Source organism: Pristis pectinata, chromosome 4 (assembly GCF_009764475.1).
Source record: "Pristis pectinata isolate sPriPec2 chromosome 4, sPriPec2.1.pri, whole genome shotgun sequence".
In the NCBI taxonomy this organism is placed as follows: Eukaryota; Metazoa; Chordata; class Chondrichthyes; order Rhinopristiformes; family Pristidae; genus Pristis; species Pristis pectinata.
The window spans coordinates 1,336,096-1,354,142 of record NC_067408.1 but is presented as its reverse complement, the minus strand read 5'-3'; the positions used below and the strand labels follow the sequence as shown (position 1 = coordinate 1,354,142).

At 50.0% G+C, this 18,047-nt stretch overlaps 1 protein-coding gene across 2 annotated transcripts in view; it reads right to left on the bottom strand.

Annotated features, from left to right (window-relative positions):
- The window catches only part of LOC127569114 (macrophage colony-stimulating factor 1 receptor-like), a 74,028-nt gene that overhangs the window by 52,091 nt on the left and 3,890 nt on the right, over positions 1-18,047 (bottom strand). The window contains exon 2 of one of the 2 annotated variants that reach the window (XM_052013474.1): positions 13,585-13,863. The exons of the other annotated variant lie outside the window; for it this stretch is intronic. Within the exon in view, the coding sequence (XP_051869434.1) occupies positions 13,585-13,633 (49 nt within the window). The 5' untranslated portion in view covers positions 13,634-13,863. The remainder of the gene's footprint in view (positions 1-13,584; positions 13,864-18,047) is intronic. 2 annotated transcript variants of the gene reach the window in all.

Genomic DNA, 18,047 nt, shown 5'->3' with positions numbered 1-18,047 from the left:
CTGATCGACAGCGAGGAGGAGATGTTACTACCAATCCGCACTGACTGTGGTCTCCTGATAAGGAAGTCCAGGATCCATTTGCAGAGGGAGGTACAGAGGCCTAGGTTTAGAAGATTGGTGATTAGCACTGAGGGGGTGATGGTGTTGAACGCCGAGCTGTGATCAACAAACAGCAGCCTGATGTATGCCTTGTGGTTGTCTCGGTGCTCCAGAGCAGAGAGGAGAGCCAGTGAGACTGCATCCTCTGTAGACCTGTTGTGGCGGTGGGCGAATTGCAGAGGGTCCAGGTCCTTGCTCAGCCAGGAGTTAATTCTAGACAGAACCAACCTCTCGAAGCACTTCACTACGGTAGATGTGACTGCTACCGGGAGATACCACAGCATATGGACCAAGGTCCTCAGCTCACTGGCAGCTTTCACCTCTAGCCGGAGGGCACACAGGGGCTTGGTTTAACACCTCACTGGAAGACAGGCCCCCAGCAGTGCAGGCTCCCTCGGTGCTGCACCACAGCATCAATTAGTAATTGTGCACTCGTTTCTCTGGGGTGAGATCTGACTGTGGGTGAGGGTCCAACTAATTAAGTCATAGCTATTTGATCTACAGACGATATCAGCTATTCGGAAGTGGAGGTCTGTGCTTCCCCTGTAACGTCAGTTCCCTATACTGACTCCCAGTTCCACATTGATTCTCTGTGACAATTACTGTCTGGGTAACTATTGGAACAGGCTTGTAAAGAATCCATGATTTCACCATGTTTCAAACACTCAGTTGAAGTTCTACAACAAAATTCACCCACAAAATCCTTACGGGGGCCACAGGCTGGATACAGGGGGATCAGGAGTCTGGGACCAGGGGTCACAGTCTCAAGAGTAGGTGTCAGCTGACCAGGACTGAGATGAAGAGATTTCTTCGTGCAGAAGGTGGTGAATCTTTGCAGCTCCCCTCCTCGGAGGTAGCGGAGGCTCAGTCACTGAGTTCATTCCAAAGAGAGATTGATGGATTTCTGGATATTAAACAAATCGAGAGGTATGGGGCAACACACAAAAAGCTGGAAGAACTCAGCGGGTCAGGCAGCATCTGCGGAGGGAAATGGACAGTCGACATTTCGGGTCGAGACCCTTCAGCTGGATGGGTTGATCTGGGGGCAGTGCAGGAAAATGGAACTGAGGTAGAAGAACAGCTGCGATAGAATGAAAGCTGAGGTCTCCTCCTGCTCTCGATGCTATGTTTTAAATTGGTGAATTGGTTTATTATTGTCACATGTACTGAGGTCCAGTGAAAATCTTTGTTTTGCATGCTGTCCATCCAGATCATTTCATTACATCAGTGCATTGAGGTAGTACAAGGGAAAACAATAACAGAATGCAGAATAAAGTGTCACAATTACAGAGAAAGTGCAGTGCAGGCAGACAATAAGGTGCAAGGTCATAACGAGGTAGTTTGTGAGGTCAAGGGTCCATCTTATTGTACTAGGGAACTGATCAATAGTCTTATAACAGCAGGATAGAAGCTGTCCTTGAGCCTGGTGGTACGTGCTTTCAGGCTTTTGTATCTTCTGCCCGATGGGAGGGGGGAGAAGAGAGAATGTCCGGGGTGGGTGGGGTCTTTATGTTGCCTGCTATCCCAAGTAACAGAGTAGACAGAGTCTGTGGAGGGGAGGCTGGTTTCCGTGATGTGCTGGGACGTGTCCACAACTCTCTGCAGTTTCTCCCAACAGTTGGATACAGTCTGGGAGAGACCTTCCAGGTGACACACGCTGAGTGTTTTGTGGTCAGTCTGCTTGGGGTCAGGGGCAACGTTCACCAGAACCTGGTCTGTTCAGGGGATGCTGAGCGGCAGAGGTCAGACTCCCCAAAACAAGCCCACCCACGTTGGGATGTTAGAACCGCAGGGGGTGTTTACCATTGACCTCTGAGAGTGGGATGGACAGTGGATTGTGACTGGATGTTTCTGCTGCTGTGTAAGTACTTTGTCACTGGGCCCGTTAACACAACAACATGACAGTGTGGTTCTCACCAGCTACGTGAATGTCGAGGTGAAGGACTGTAACTAGAAACAGGAGAAGGCCATTCGGTCCATCGTGTCTGCTTCTCCAGTCACTAAGGTCATGGAGGATCTTTGACCTAACACCACGTTGCTCCACTGATTCCATCTCCTCCAGTTCCCTTAATACATCCACAGCCCTGCTGGGGAGAGAATCTTGAGGATTTTGACGAGTGTGATGATGCATTTTGGGGAGTTGAACCACAGTGAATGACAGGACCCTGGGGAGTGTTGTTATACAGAGAGCCCCAGGGGTACAAGTCCATAGTTCCCTGAAAGTGGTGACACAGGGCGGCGAAGAGGTTTGGCACGCTGGCCTTCATCAGTCAGGGCACTGAGTACAGGAGTTGGGATGTCATGTTACAGCTGTACAAGTCGTTGGTGAGACCTCACGGAGTATTGTGGCCACCACACTACAGGAAGGATGTGATTATACTGGAGAGTTGCTGAAAAGATTCACAAGGATGTTCCCTGAGTTATGAGGAGGGAATGGACAGGCTGGGACTGTTTTCCCGAGTGAAGGAGGCTGCGTTAGAGTTAGATAAGATTATGAGGCAGAGATAAGGCAGATAGCCAGAGTGTGTTTCCCAGGGCAGGTGTAGGTTTAAGGTGAGAGGGAGGAGGTTTAAAGGGGATCTGAGGGGTAAATATTTCACACAGAGTAGTTGGTGTCTGGGATGAGCTGCCAGAGGAGGTGGTGGAGGCAGGAACAGGTACTTGAATGAGCAGGACATCGAGGGAGATGGTGCTAATGCAGGCAGGTGGGATTAGTGATAGACAGGTGAGATGGTCGGTATAGGCATGATGGGCAGAAGGGCCTGTTTCTGTGCTGTAAACTCTATGACTCTGGGTGCAGGAATGGCTGATCCCTGATTTTGACCAGTCACCCAGTCAGGGAAACATCCTCCCTATGGCCAGCCTGTCGAGGTGTGGAAGGGTTCTGAAGGTTTCAATGCTGTCACCGCTCATTCTTCAACCCCTCGAAGGCCCGGTTTGTGTAACTGTTCTCACTGTGTCTCGTGAGCTTCTGGTGACTGTGCACGAGGACTCCCAGCTGTCCCTGAACATCAACCATTCAAAATATTCTCTGCTCTTCTGTAATATTTTACAGGTGGATAACTTCATACTTTTCCACAGTATATTCTGGCGGCTACTTCCTTCCCCTTCACGTAACCTGTGTGTTTCGCCCTAAAGCTTCCCTCATCCTTGGTACGTTGCACTTGACCCCTTCGATCTAGTAGTTGGTGCACATTGTGAATGGCACCTAACTCTGGGACCACCCACCAGTCACACCCTCCCAACCCAACCACAACCCCTGTCCCTCAACCCCTGTCGCAGCCCCAGACCTCACTGCCGCATCGCTGGGATGACCGGCCTTCTGTCTGTGGAGTTGTGGGTCACACAGCAGGGAAACAGGCCCTTCAGCCCACCCAGTCCGTGCCCACCACCAATCACACACTTACATCCATCCCATCTCATTCTCCCCACACTCCCATCAACTCCCCCAGATTCTACCCCTCACCCACACACTGGGGGCAATTTAGAGACATAGAGTTATACAGAACGGAGACAGGCCATTCAGCCTAGCTTGTCCATGTTGACCACGGTGCCTACCTGTGCTAGTCCCACTTGCCTGCGTTTGCCCCATATTCCTTTATCCCTTTATGCACCATATCCCCTGAGTACAGGCCCAGAGACATCAAGCACTCCTCTAATAAGCAGGACAGAAACTGTCCTTGAGCCTGGTGGTATGTGCTCTCAAGTGAAGTGTTACGTGCTGTGTGAAGATCCGTGATGGAACACAGTGAGCTGTCACACTGAGGGCAGCTGAAGAGCTTCAGGTGGACCTGAGCATTGGTCACATAATGACGGTGAATCAAGAGAAGTTTCTATTGGGCACATCCAGGACAATCCCTCTATCAGAGGAGCACAACTCAGTGCACGTGGTTGGGTTGCTGGACCTCTGTCCCAAGGACAACCTTTGTTGGAGAGTCATAGAGTTATACAGCACGGAAACAGGCCCTTCGGCCCAACTGGTCCATGCCGGCCAAGATTCCCATCTAAGCCAGTCTCGTTTGCCCGCACTTGGCCTATATCCCTCTAAACCTTTCCTATCCATGTACCTGTCCAAGTGGCTTTTAAATGTTGTTAATGTACCCATCTCACCCACTTCCTCTGGCAGCTTGTTCCAAATATTGACCACCCTCTGGGTGAAGAAATTGCCCCTCAGGTTCCCATTAAATTTCTCCCCTCTCACCCTAAACTGATGCCTTCTCATTCTTGATTCTTCAACTTTGGGAAAAGGCTGTGCACATGCACCCTATCCATGCCCCTCATGATTTTATACACCTCTATAAGATCATTCCTCATTCTCTTACGCTCCAATGAAAAAGTCCCAACCTACTCAACCTCTCTCCATAACTCAGTCCTGCAAGTCCCAGAAACATCCTTGTAAATCTCTTCTGCACTCCTTCCAGCTTAATGGCATCTTTCCGACCAAAACTGTACAGAATATTCCAAATGCAGCCTCACCAACATCTTGAATAACTGCAACATAACCTCCCAACTTCCATACTCAGTGCCCTGACTGATGAAGGCCATCATGCCAAACGCCCTCTTCACCGCCCTGTCTACCTGTGACCACTTTCGGGGAACAACATACCTGTACTCCTCGGTCCCTCTGTTCTACAACACTCCCCAGACACAAATCTCACCTGTTTACAAGGACCAGCTTTTAACAAGAATTTTCCTTCAATATCAATTCGTTGCTGGCTGATGCATTGTCGTCACTTCCCTTTCCCCACCGCCCAGGGTCCCAGACCCAACCGGACACCCCGTTCCTCTTTTTTTTCAAATTTCTTTATTACAAACACAATCGACAATACTACAAACTACAACAAACAGAGACAACTCCAGTGACTAAACACAGTCACTAACACAACTAAACTAAATTAAAATATCCCCATCCCTACCAAGGATGGCATTTATCCCCCCCGGTGCCCAATGGTCCTGGAACGCCTCCATGGTACCCGTGGACACTGCATATTCCCTCTCCGCAGCTACCCGGGCACGGACATAACCCTGGAAACCCCGTTCCTCTTGGGGGTCCCACTCATCCTGAGACCCTCCATTGCTCAGCAGTCCAGGTGCACCAATCGTTCTCTGCAGAGTGGGACTGCAGCTGCTGGAGACTGCTCCAAGGCCAGGGATAAGCTGAGAAACCAAGGGCCAAGGGATGTCGAACGTAAGAGCAGACTCCAGTCTTCCCCAGGTACCCGGAACCCCTCTCCCCGAAGTCTCGCCGCTCCCCCTACAGCAGAGGCCCAGAACTCTGCTGAGTGCTCTCCAGAGATTTACAGTGGGCTGTGACCTCCTTACTTCCTGCAAAGTTAGACGATGACAAAACCTGGGCTGGAAATCCCTGCCACCAGTTAACACTCACTGCACGGAGAAGCAAACGTTTCAACATGTTCTCATCATCTGTCATAATCTGAAGAAACCTCTCAGTTTCATTTTTCAGCAAATGAGGTCTCAGCAAATGAAACCTTTGAAAGTCAAACCACCGTTGGACCTAACTATGAATGGCAGGGCACGAGGGAGTGTAAGGGAACAGAGGGACCTAGGAGTACAAGTGCAGAGTTTGTGGAAAGCAGCGTCACAGGTAGACAGGGTGGTGACAAAGGTGTTTAGCACGCTGCCCTTCATCAGTCAGGACATTGAGTACAGGAGTTGGGATGTTACATTGCAGTTGTACAAGTCATTGGTGAGGCCGCACTTGGAGTACTGTGTACGGTTTTGGTCGCCCTGTTATAGGAAAGATGTGGTTAGACTGGAAAGAGTGCAGAGAAGATTTACGAGGATGTTGCCAGGACTCAAGGGCCTGAGTTATAGGGAGATGTTGGCCAGGCTGGATCTTTATTCCTTGGAACGTGGGAGAATGAGGGGTGACCTTATAGAAGTGTTTAACATTATGAGAGGCATAGATAAGGTGGACGGTAACAGTCTGTTCCCGAGGGTAGGGGAGTCCAAAACTAGGGGGCATAGGTTTAGGGTGAGAGGGGAAAGATTTAAAAGGGACCTGAGGGGCAACTTTTCACGCAGAGGGTGGTGAGTATATGGAACGAGCTGCCAGAGGAAGTGGATGAGGCAGGTACAACAGTGTCATTTAAGAAGCACTTGGATAGGTACATGGAGGGTTGGGGCTTGGAGGGATATGGACCGAACGCAGGGAATTGGGACTAGCTGGGTGGGCACAGTGGTCGGCATGGACTGGTTGGGCCGAAGGGCCTGTATCCATGCTGTGTTGCTCTGTGACTCTCGGTGGATCAACATTAACATCAGTCTTGGATCCACACTGCTGGCTACAGATATCTCAGCCAACAGAGAGAAGGCAAGAGTAGCTCAGGATGTGAGAGCCCCCACAGTATGGAAGGTGTAAGGCAGGGCTGGTCAAAGACTGGCTCACCCGTCCCTGCATCCTCTCACTGTCTGTCCCCCTCTCCGAGATCAATGGTAAACACCCCCTGCGGTTCTAACATCCCAGCGTGGGTGGGCTTGTATTGGGGAGTCTGTCCTCTGCCGCCCAGCGCCCCCTGACCCCCGCAGGCACAGACCAGGTCCAGTGAACGTTGCCCCTGATCCCGAGCAGACTGACCACACAACACACAGTGTGTGTCACCTGGCAGGTCTCTCCCAGACTGTATCCAACTGTTGGGAGAAACTGCAAAGAGTTGTGGACACGGCCCAGCACATCACAGAAACCAGCCTCCCCTCCATGGACTCTTGTCTGCACTTCTCACTGCCTCGGTGGAGTAGCCAGCATAATCAAAGACCCCACCCACCCCGGACATTCTCTCTTCTCCCCCCTCCCAGTGGGCAGAAGATACAAAAGCCTGAAAGCACGTCCCACCAGACTCAAGGACAGCTTCTATCCTGCTGTTATAAGACTATTGAATGGTTCCCTAGTACGATAAGATGGACTCTTCAGCTCACAATCTACCTCAATATGGCCTTGCACCTTATTGTCTGCCTGCACTGCACTTTCTCTGTAACTGTGACACTTTATTCAACATTGTTATTGTTTTACCCTGTACTACCTCAGTGCGCTGTGTAATGATGATCTGTATGGACAGCATGCAAAACAAAGTTTTTCACTGTACCTCAGTACATGTGCCAATAATAAACCAATTTACCAAGTTACCAATTTGTGTGAAAAGATTGCAGTCCCGCTCTCTGCACCTACACACAGTGGGAATCACAGGACAATCACAACCTTCACATGTGCATTTGTTATGGTAAATCTCCTCCTTATAACAAGCACAGGATTTCACTATTTTTCCTTAATTCTGATCAGGAGGACGTTTAGATGAAAGCTTGTGACCCGTGTTGCGGTGAAGTCTCAGGCTGCCAGGGGTGGGCCGCAGTTTGTATCTTGAACAGTGGATAAAAATCGTCTGCCCATCCCTCTTAAAACTCCTGCTTGCTCTTCATCCGTGTGTTTCTTACAGTGCTGTGCATTATCACAGAGCAATACAGCACAGAACCAGGCCCTTCGGCCCAACATCTGCATACTGACATCCACACCACTCCCATTGCCCGCATTAGGACCGTCCCCTTCTACGCCTTGCCTAGGTAATTGTCTGTCTAGTGATTGTATCTGATTCTAGTCCCTCCTCTGGCAGTGAGTTCCACATGTCAACCTCTCACCTTAAACCTACACCCCCATATTTTTGCTACCTCTGCCATGGGAAGAAGATTCTGACTGCCAACCCTGTCTCGGCCTCTCATAGTCTTATAAACCTCCACCAGGTCACCCCTCAGCCTCCTTCGCTCCAGGGAAACAAGCCCAGCCTGTCCAATCTCTCCCCACAACTAAAGCCCTCCATCCCAGGCAAAGTCCTGGGGAATCTCTCCTGCACTCTCTCCTCCATCTGCATTGTTAATGTTGAAGTTCTAACCTTAAACCATACGTGCAGTGAGGAGAGAGGTTGCAAGAGCACCACGTATAGTAAATTATTGTCACATGTACCGAGGTCCAGTGAAAAACTTTGTTTTGCATGCCATCCATACAGATCAATTCATTACACAGTGCATTGAGGTAGTACAAGGGAAAACAATAACAGAATGCAGAATAAAGTGTTACAGTTACAGAGAAAGTGCAGTGCAGGCAGACGATAAGGTGCAAGGTCATAACGAGGTAGATTGTGAGGTCAAGAGTCAATCTTATCGTACTAGGGAACCGTTCAATAGTCTTATAACAGCGGGATAGAAGCTGTCCTTGAGCCTGGTGGGACGTGCTTTCAGGCTTTTGTATCTTCTGCCGATGGGAGGGGGGAGAAGAGAGAATGCCTGGGGTGGGTAAGGTCTTTGATTATGTCGGTTGCTTTCCCAAGGCAGCGGGAAGAGGGGAGGCTGGTTTCCGTGATGCGCTGAGCTGTGTCCACAACTCTCTGCAGTTTCTTGCTATACGGGCAGAGCAGTTGCCGTGCCAAGCCGTGGTCAAGTGATCCCAAGGACCGTCAGCAGCCCTTTGCTCAATTAGCTTGTTTTTTCCCTCTGGGACTGGAGGACACCCCCAGCCTGACCTGCTGGGCACGTCCTCCTGATCTACATTTCACATCTCCCACATCCTTCTGTCTATGTTCTCCCTCTCCAACTGCTCCCACTCGCTCACTGACCAGATAACCTAGTTCACAGCTCATCCCCATGGTCACCCCAGTATTACCCTCAGCACATCCCCTCCTCTCACCCTCCCACAGCTCAATGAGCTTCTCTTCCCCATTCTGACCAAGTGTCTTTGACCTGAAATGTTAGCTCATTTCACTTCCCACAGATACTGCCTGTCCTGCTGAGTGTTTCCAGCAATTTTATTTCAGATTTCCAGCATCTGCACATTCTTCTTATTTTGATTAACAGTTTACTGTTCTACCTTAACACTGTTGCCCCGAGGGTCCACGGGGAATTTGACCAGGACGACATTTTGGGCCTGAATTTCTTCACTTACTGGGGTCGTATCTGGTATAAAGGAAGAGTTTTATTTCAGTGGCACCTTTCACATCACATTCCTGATGTCCCCTGCACTAATGATGCTTATTAAACCACAGTCACTGCTAGGACCACAAAGACTTCAATGCTGGCGCCTCCTGTGTCTGCTGAAGGCAGGGAGGCAAGAAAAGAACCATTGGTGTGCCTTGTGGGCGAGTATGGGAGCATACTGCATCAGCCCCTGGGGAATGTCCACTGAAGGTCCCAGTATGTAGGTTCCAAACAGGACGACTGCACCAAGGGTTCCTTTGTCTCCAACGACAAGCAGTGAGATTGTAAAAGTGGTTGAATATAGCAAGTCAAGTCAAAGTCGAGTTTATTGTCACATGCATGTCCATGTGTGCACAGCTGCAACGAAAAACTTACTTGCAGCAGTATCACAGGCACAGAGCATCAGATAAGCAGCATTCACAAGAAAAACAGAAATTAAACACAATTTTTACAAGAAAGACCACAATTAGAACAAAAAAATGTCCATTTTAGTGCAAAGTGATCAAAGTGGTCACAGTTACTATACTGAGGTAGTGATTAGGGTTGTGTCAGTTGGTTCAAGAACCGAATGCTTGAAGGGAAGTATCTGTCCCTGAACCTGGTGGTGTGGGACTTCAGGCTTCTGTACCTCCTGCCCGATGGGAGCTGCGAGAAGATGGCACGGCCCGGATGGTGGGGATCTTTGATGATGGATGTTGCCTTCTTGAGGCAGCGCCTCCTGTAGATACTCCCGATGGTGGGGAGGGATGTGCCCGTGATGTATTGGGCAGGGTCCACTACTCTCTGTAGCTTCTTACGTTCCTGTGCATTCGAATTGCCGTCCCAGACCATGGATACAAACGGACAGGATACTTTCAGCAGTACATCTGTAGAAGTTTGTTGGAGTGTTTGGTGACAAGCCAAACCTCCTTAACCTCCTGAGAAAGTAAAGTTGCTGGCGTGCTTTACTTGTGTCTTTGTATTGCATCTATGTGCTGGGCCCAGGACAGGTCGTCTGATATGTTAACGCCTAGGGATCTAAAGCTGCTGAATCTCTCCACCGCCGATCCCCCAATGTAGACTGGTGCATGTTCACCCTCCTTCCCCTTCCTGAAGTCAACAATCAGCAAAAGGCAGGCACGGTAGTGTAGTGGTTAGTGTAAAGCTTTACAGCGCCAGCGACCCAGGTTCAAATCCAGCCACCGTCTGTAAGGAGTTTGTACGTTCTCCCCATGTCTGCGTGGGTTTCCTCTGGGTGCTCCGGTTTCCTCCCACATTCCAAAGACGTATGGGTTAGGAAGTTGTGGGCATGCTATGTTGGCACCGGAAGCGTGGCGACACTTGCAGGCGGCCCCCCAGAACACTCTACACAAAAGATGCATTTCACTGTGTGTTTCGATGTACATGTGACTAATAAAGAAATCTTGTCTTATCTTAGAGGGAGGTGTTTCCAGATGTGGCAGAGACCTGCACCAGAGGCTATTAAATCAGAGTGAGATAAATGGCGTGGGTTTCCCCCGAGTGCTCCAGTTTCCCAAAGACGTGTCAATAGGTGACTGTGTTACCTCCTGTGAGCGTGGGAGGAAGAGGAAGTGGGGTAGTGGGCAGAAGTGACGGGGGGGGTAAATGGGGGAGAATAGGCATAGATAGGGTGGGCAGAGTCTTTTCCCCAGGGTAGAAATGTTTAATACTAGGGGACATAGCTTTAAGGTGAGAGGGGGAAGTGTAATGGAGATGTGTGGGGTAAGTGTTTTACACAGACCGTGGTGGGTGCCTGGAACGGGCTGCCAGGGGTGGTGGAGGCAGACACGATAGAGGGGTTTGAGAGGCATTTAGACAAAGACACGCAGACAAATGGGAGTGGCTTAATTTGGCGTCAGTCAGTACAGACATGGTGGGCTGTGCTGTACTGTTCTGTGTTCCAAACAGGATTGATGGGATTGTTCTGAGATGTGCCACAGAACCAGAGGTCCGAGTGGGAGGCTCTATTGGTGTTGGTATCGGTGTTGCTATTGGTTTAACCCTTTGAAAATATATATCCAGTAGACACACCAGCAGTCTTTAACTTGGTTAGTTCCTAAGTTCAGCTTCCAATTCAGGAGGTCGGGAAGAAATTGTCTCCAACAGGCAGAATTAGATCAGTCATACGGTAGCTGCAACACTGGATGTTTATCTTCTGTTGACCACGAGGAGCTATGTATCGGGCACCACATGAAACACGCAGCCAAGTTTCTCTTTCCTTCGGCCCAGGATGGAGGAATTCAACCTCAGTGATGAAATGTGCCACATGGTAGGGGCGATGGATTGTTCTCTGCTTCTGAAATCCGATTCCATTGTAGTCAGGGCGATGGAGTGCATTCCATAGGAGAACCAGACCAGTGTCACTGATACACCACCAGGTTCAGGAACAGCTTCCTCCCTTCAACCATTCGCTTCTTGAACCAACCGGCACGACCCTGATCACTGCCTCAGTACAGCAACACTGGGACCTCTCCGATCACTTTACATTAAAATGGACTTTGTTTCTTTTTTATTCTAATTGTGCTCCTTCTTGTAAAAATTCTGTATAATTTATATTTAATTTATGTCATCTTGTGAATGCTGCTTATCTGATGCCATGTGCCTGTGATGCTGCTGCAGGTAAGTTTTTCATTGCACCTGTGCACACATGTAGAACACAGAACATAGACCAGTACAGCACAGAACAGGCCCTTTGGCCCACAATGTTGTGCCAATGTAGCTATTCCCTCCTACCTACAGAATGTCCATATCCCTCCATTTTCCTCTCATCCATGTGCCCATCCAAGCCCCTCTTAAAAGCCCCCAATGAATTTGCCTCCACCACCCTATCAGGCAACATATTCCAGGCATCCACCACTCTCTGAGTAAAAAACATACCCCTCATGTCTGTTCTGAACCTACCCCCTCTCATCTTAAATGCATGCCCTCTGGTATTGGATCGCTCAATAATGGGAAAAAGATATTGCTTGTCCACCCTATCTATGCCCCTCATAATTTTATACACCTCCAACAGATCACCCCTCAGCCTCTGCCGCTCCAGAGAAAAGAGCCCAAGTTTGTCCAGCCTCTCCTGATAGCACATGCCCTCTAATCCAGGCAGCATCCTAGTAAACCTTCTCTGCACCCTCTCTAAAGCTTCAACATCCTTCCTGTAGTGAGGTGACCAGAATTGCATGCAATACTCTAAATGTGGCCTAACCAGAGTCCTGTAGAGATGCATCATAACTTCTTGACTCCTGTACTCAATACCTCGATTAATGAAAGCAAGCGTTCCATAAGCGGCCTTTACCACCCTGTCTACCTGTGTAGCCACTTTCAATGAGTCATGGATTTACACCCCAAGGTGTCTCTGCTCTTCAACACTGTTAAGGGTCTTGTCCTTTAGAGTGTATTGCCTCTTGACATTAGCCCCACCAAGGTGCAACACCTCACAGTTATCCGGGTTAAACTCCATCTGCCATTTCTCTGCCCACACCTGCAACTGATCTATATCACGCTGTATCCGTCACCAGTCTTCTACACTATTCACAACTCCACCAATCTTGGTATCGTCTGCAAACTTACTAACCCACCCATCAACGTACTCATCCAGGTCACTTATGTACATCACAGACAGCAGAGGTCCCAGTCAGATCCCTATGGAACACCACTACTCACAGGCCTCCAGCCCAAATAAGTCCCTTCAACAACCACAACCCTCTGTCTTCTATGGGCAACCCAGTTGTGGATCCACACAGCGAATTCTCCACTGACCCCATGCACCTGAACTTTCTTGATTAACCGATGATTTGGGACCTTGTCAAATGCCTTACTGAAGTCCATATAGATGACATCCACAGCTCTACCTTCATCAATCTCTCTCGTCACCCTGTCAAAAACTCAACTTGTGCATATGACAATAAATTTGACCTTGACTTTGAATTCTAGAGAAACTTCAGCCCCCAGATGTTGCTTGTTCAGAGAAAGGGCCCCAGGTTGTTGGTGAACGCTGAGAGTGGAGCCCCACTGTTTGAGGACAGACTCTGTGCTGCCTCTCTACACTGACACTGAGACTGCCCCAGCGCCAGGGACTATCAGCCCCGACTGCAAGGGCATCAGGCCAGGTCTGCGAGGTCATTCTTCCACTAGTTCCCAGTCCCCAGCTACTCCCTCAGCAGCCGACGACAGTGTAGAATCTGCTCCCAACATTAGTTGAGGTGTTGTGTCTCAGATAACAGAAACTCGGTGCAAAAACATTCCCCACCTCTGTCTGTTGCCGAACACCTTCACTCCACCCCCTTGGGCACCAACACCCCTCACCCGAGAGCTTTCTCTCCCATTCACCGTCAAAACTCTTCCTCATTGTGAACCTCCTGTAATCTCCTCAAAACCATGTCTCCCCTGAGGAGGTTCCCAGACATTTGTGCTGCACTACTCTCCCACAGATGGGCTGACAGATGTCAGACAGAGCTGTGTCAGGGTACAACAGGACAGGAGGGAGGAGAGATGGAGCTGTCACATTCCTACCTGCCCAGCAGGTGATCGGCAGCACGAAGAGGGTGATCCACAGATACATGGTGGTCTCCAGCCCCAGGTTCAGCAGCCGGACACTGCTCAGGACATGGCGTGCTGTCAGATACACTGAAGTGATTCTTCAGGAGTCAGCACGATTGCAGATCCAACTTCTCCTTTAATGTTCTGCTCTGACACATCCTCTGGTGCGACACTTGCGTTGCCCAAAATAACCATCGCCAGCACCCACTGACAATACCAGTCGCAGGCAGATAATCGAAACGTGGAACTTACCTGCACAGAAAGAGGCCACGGTGTCCCTGGTGTTCAGAGAGGGGCATTGGGTTAAATCCACTTCCACTGGTGGGGGAACAACTCATCCAGTTCTTGCATCGTTCCCTCAGCACCGCCCCTCCCACAGCGCGGCGCTCCCTCAGTACTGCCCCTCCCACAGTGGGACCCTCCCTCAGTACTGCCCCTCCCACAGCGCGGCGCTCCCTCAGCACCGCCCCTCCCACAGCGCGGCGCTCCCTCAGCACCGCCCCTCCCACAGCGCGGCACTCCCTCAGTACTGCCCCTCCCACAGCGCGGCGCTCCCTCAGTACTGCCCCTCCCACAGCGCAGCGCTCCCTCAGCACCGCCCCTCCCACAGTGGGACCCTCCCTCAGTAGAACATAGAACATTACAGCACAGTACAGGCCCCTCAGCCCACAATGTTGTGCCAACATTTTATCCTGCTCTGAGATCTATCTAACCCTTCCCTCCCACATAGCCCTCTATTTTTCTATCATTCATGTGTCTATCTCTCTTAAATGTCCCCAATGTATCTGCCCCCACAACCTCTGCCGGCAGTGGGTTCCAAGCACCCACCACTCTCTGTGTAAAAAACTTACCCCTGACATCCCCCTTATACCTTCCTCCAATCACCTTAAAGTTATGGCCCCTCGTGTTAGCCATTGTTGTCCTAGGAAAAAGTCTCTGACTGTCCACTCGATCTGTGCCTCTTATCACCTTGTACACCTCTATCAAGTCACCTCTCATCCTCCTCCTCTCCAAAGAGAAAAGCCCCAGCTCACTCAACCTATCCTCATAAGACATGCTCTCCAATCCAGGCAGCATCCTGGTAAATCTCCTCTGCACCCTCTCTAAAGCTTCCACATCCTTCCTATAATGAGGCGACCAGAACTGAACACAATACTCCAAGTGCGGTCTAACCAGAGTTCTACAGAGCTGCAACATTACCTCACGGCTCTTGAACTCAATCCCCTGACTAATGAAGGCCAACACTCCATATGCCTCCTTAATAATCCTATCGACCTGCGTGGCAACTTTGAGGGATCTATGGACGTGGACCCCAAAATCCCTCTGTTCCTCCACACTGCTAAGAGTCCTGCCATTAACCTTGATTCTGCCTTCAAATTTGATCTTCCAAAGTGTATCACTTCACACTTTTCCGGGTTGAACTCCATCTGCCACTTCTCAGCCCAGCTCTGCATCCTGTCAATGTCCTGTTGTAATCTACAGCAACCTTGTACACTATCCACAACACCACCAACCTTCGTGTCATCTGCAAATTTACTAATCCACCCTTCCACATCCTCATCCAAGTCATTTATGAAAATCACAAAGAGCAGGGGTCCCAGAACAGCACTGGTCACTGACCTCCAGGCAGAATATGCTCCATCTACCACCACCCTCTGTCTTCCATGGGTGAGTCAATTCTGAATCCACACAGCCAAGCTTCCCTGAATCCCATGCTTCCTGACTTTCTGAATGAGCCTTCCATGAGGAACCTTATCAAACACCTTACTAAAATCCGTGTACACCACATCCACTGCTCTACCTTCATCAATGTGCTTTGTCACATCCTCAAAGAATTCAATCAGGCTCGTGAGGCACGACCTGCCCCTCACAAAGCCATGCTGACTGTCCCTAATCAGCCGATGCTTCTCCAAATGCCCATAAATCCTGTCTCTAAGAATCTAATTTGCCCACCACTGAAGTAAGACTCACTGGTCTGTAATTCCCAGGGTTATCCCTACTCCCTTTCTTGAACAAATGAACAACATTTGCCACCCTCCAATCACCTGGCACTACTCCTGTGGCCAGTGAGGACGCAAAGATCATCGCCAAAGGCGCAGCAATCTCTTCCCTCACTTCCCGTAATAACCTTGGATATATCCCGTCCGGCCCCAGTGACTTATCTATCCTAATGTTTTTTAAAAGTTCCAGCACACCCTCTTTCCTCATGTCGACATACCCTCGCGCATCAGCCTGTTGTACACCATCCTCACAAATGCCAAGGTCTCTCTCTCCAGTGAATACTGAAGCAAAGTATTCATTAAGAACCTCCCCACCTCTTCCGACTCCAGGCACGTTTCCTTTTTTATCCCTGATCGGTCCTACCCTCACTCTAGTCATCCTCCTATTCTTCACAATCTTGGGGTTTACCTTGATCCTACTCGCTCATGCCCCCTCCTAGCTCTCCTCAGTACATTCTTGAGCTCCCTCCTGGCTACCCTGTAACTCTCCAGAACCCGGTCTGATCCATGCTTCTAACCTCAGGTAAGCCTCTTGAAAGGATATTCTACGTCTCATGTCAACCACGGTTCCTTCACTCTACCATCCTTCCCCTGCCTCAATGGGACAAACCTATCCAGAGTCCCATGCAAGTATTCCTTAAACAACGTCCACATTTATAAGCTGGGAGTTAGGGAGGGGGGGTTGACATTGGGGGAGGGGGGGAGGTCAGAGAGCTGGGAGTTGGGGAGGAGGTGACATTTGGGGATCTGAGAGCTGGGAGCTGGGGGAGAGGGGTGCAGAACATCTGAGGCACAGAGGGACGATATCACTCTGGGAGCATTTCCAACACTTCTAACGTTTAAGGAGTCAACACAGGAACCAGAGTTGTGAAGAAGGTGTTTAGCCTGCTTGCCCTCATAGGCAAGGTATTGAGTACAAGAGTTGAGAAGTATGTTGCAGCTGTACAAGGCACCGGTCAGACCGCACTGGGAGCCCTGTGTACAGTTCTGGTCACCGCACTACAGGAAGGATGTGGTAGCGCCAGAAAGAGTGCAGAAGAAATTCCCCAGGATGTTGCCTGGAATGAAGGGCTTTCATTACAGGGAGAGGTTGGACAGGTTGGGATTGTTCCCACTAGAGAGCCGGAGGCGGAGGGGTGACCTTACGGAGATTTATAGAATTATGAGGGGAGTAGGTAGGTAGATGGTCACAGCCTTTTTCCCAGGGTAGGGAAGTCTCAAACTAGAGGGCATAAGTTTGTGAGAGGGTAAAGATTTAAAGGGGGGCAGCTTTTGCACACAGAGGGTGGTGGGTGTGTGGAACGAGCTGCCAGAGGAAGTGGTAGAGATGGAGACATGGATGGGAAAGGAACAGAGGGATGTGGGCCTAATGCAGGAGAATTTTAATTTGCTGCCTGGTGTACAAAGATACAAGGGGATGTCAAATACCAGAGGGCACAGGTTGAAGGTGGAAAGTTTAAAGGATATTTAGGAGGCAAATTTCTTACACAGTGAGTGGTGGGTGCCTGGAATGGGCTGCCAGGGGTGGGGGTGGAGGCAGATATGACAGTGGTGTTTAAGAGGCTGTTAGACAGACACAGGAACAGGCCGGGGATGGAGGGATATGGACTGTGTGCAGGCAGGTGGGATTAGTTTGGAATGGCATCATGGTTGGCACAGACACAGTGGGCCAAAGGGCCTGTTCTGTATTCTATGAAACACAGCCCACGCTTGGCTAACGGTAGTCTAGGATTAGATCCATAGAGGAGGCATATACACAGACACGCACACACAGAGAGAGAGAAAACTCAGTGGGACGCACATGCGCACAAATACACGTGCACACTCACACACGGGGACACACATGCACTCACACAGGACACACACAGACACACTCAGTGGGACACACACACACACAGGCGACACACTCATACAGGACACACATGCACACACAAACACACTCACACACATGGGGACACACACAGGACACAGATGCACTCAGTGGGACATATGCACACACACTCAGTGGGACAAACTCATACAGGACACACACGCACACACAAACACACTCACACACATGGGGACACACACAGGACACAGACGCACTCAGTGGGACACACACACACACACTCACTCAGTGGGACAAACTCATACAGGACACACACGCACACACATGGGGACACACACAGGACACAGATGCACTCAGTGGGACACACACACTCACGGGGACACACACACAGGACACACTCACATGGGAATTCACACAAATGTACAGCCACACTGGTCGCACCTTCCTGAGAATAACCTGACTTCCCACATTCCGTTCTCAGCCCATGTTCATGCAACACCCGATCGCAGGAGCACACATTTGAATGGCAGCCTACTGCATCCTTTGGTAACCCCACTGTCCTCTGTTGCCACCTCCTGCAGCTGCGGAACACTCTGCTCAGTTTGTTA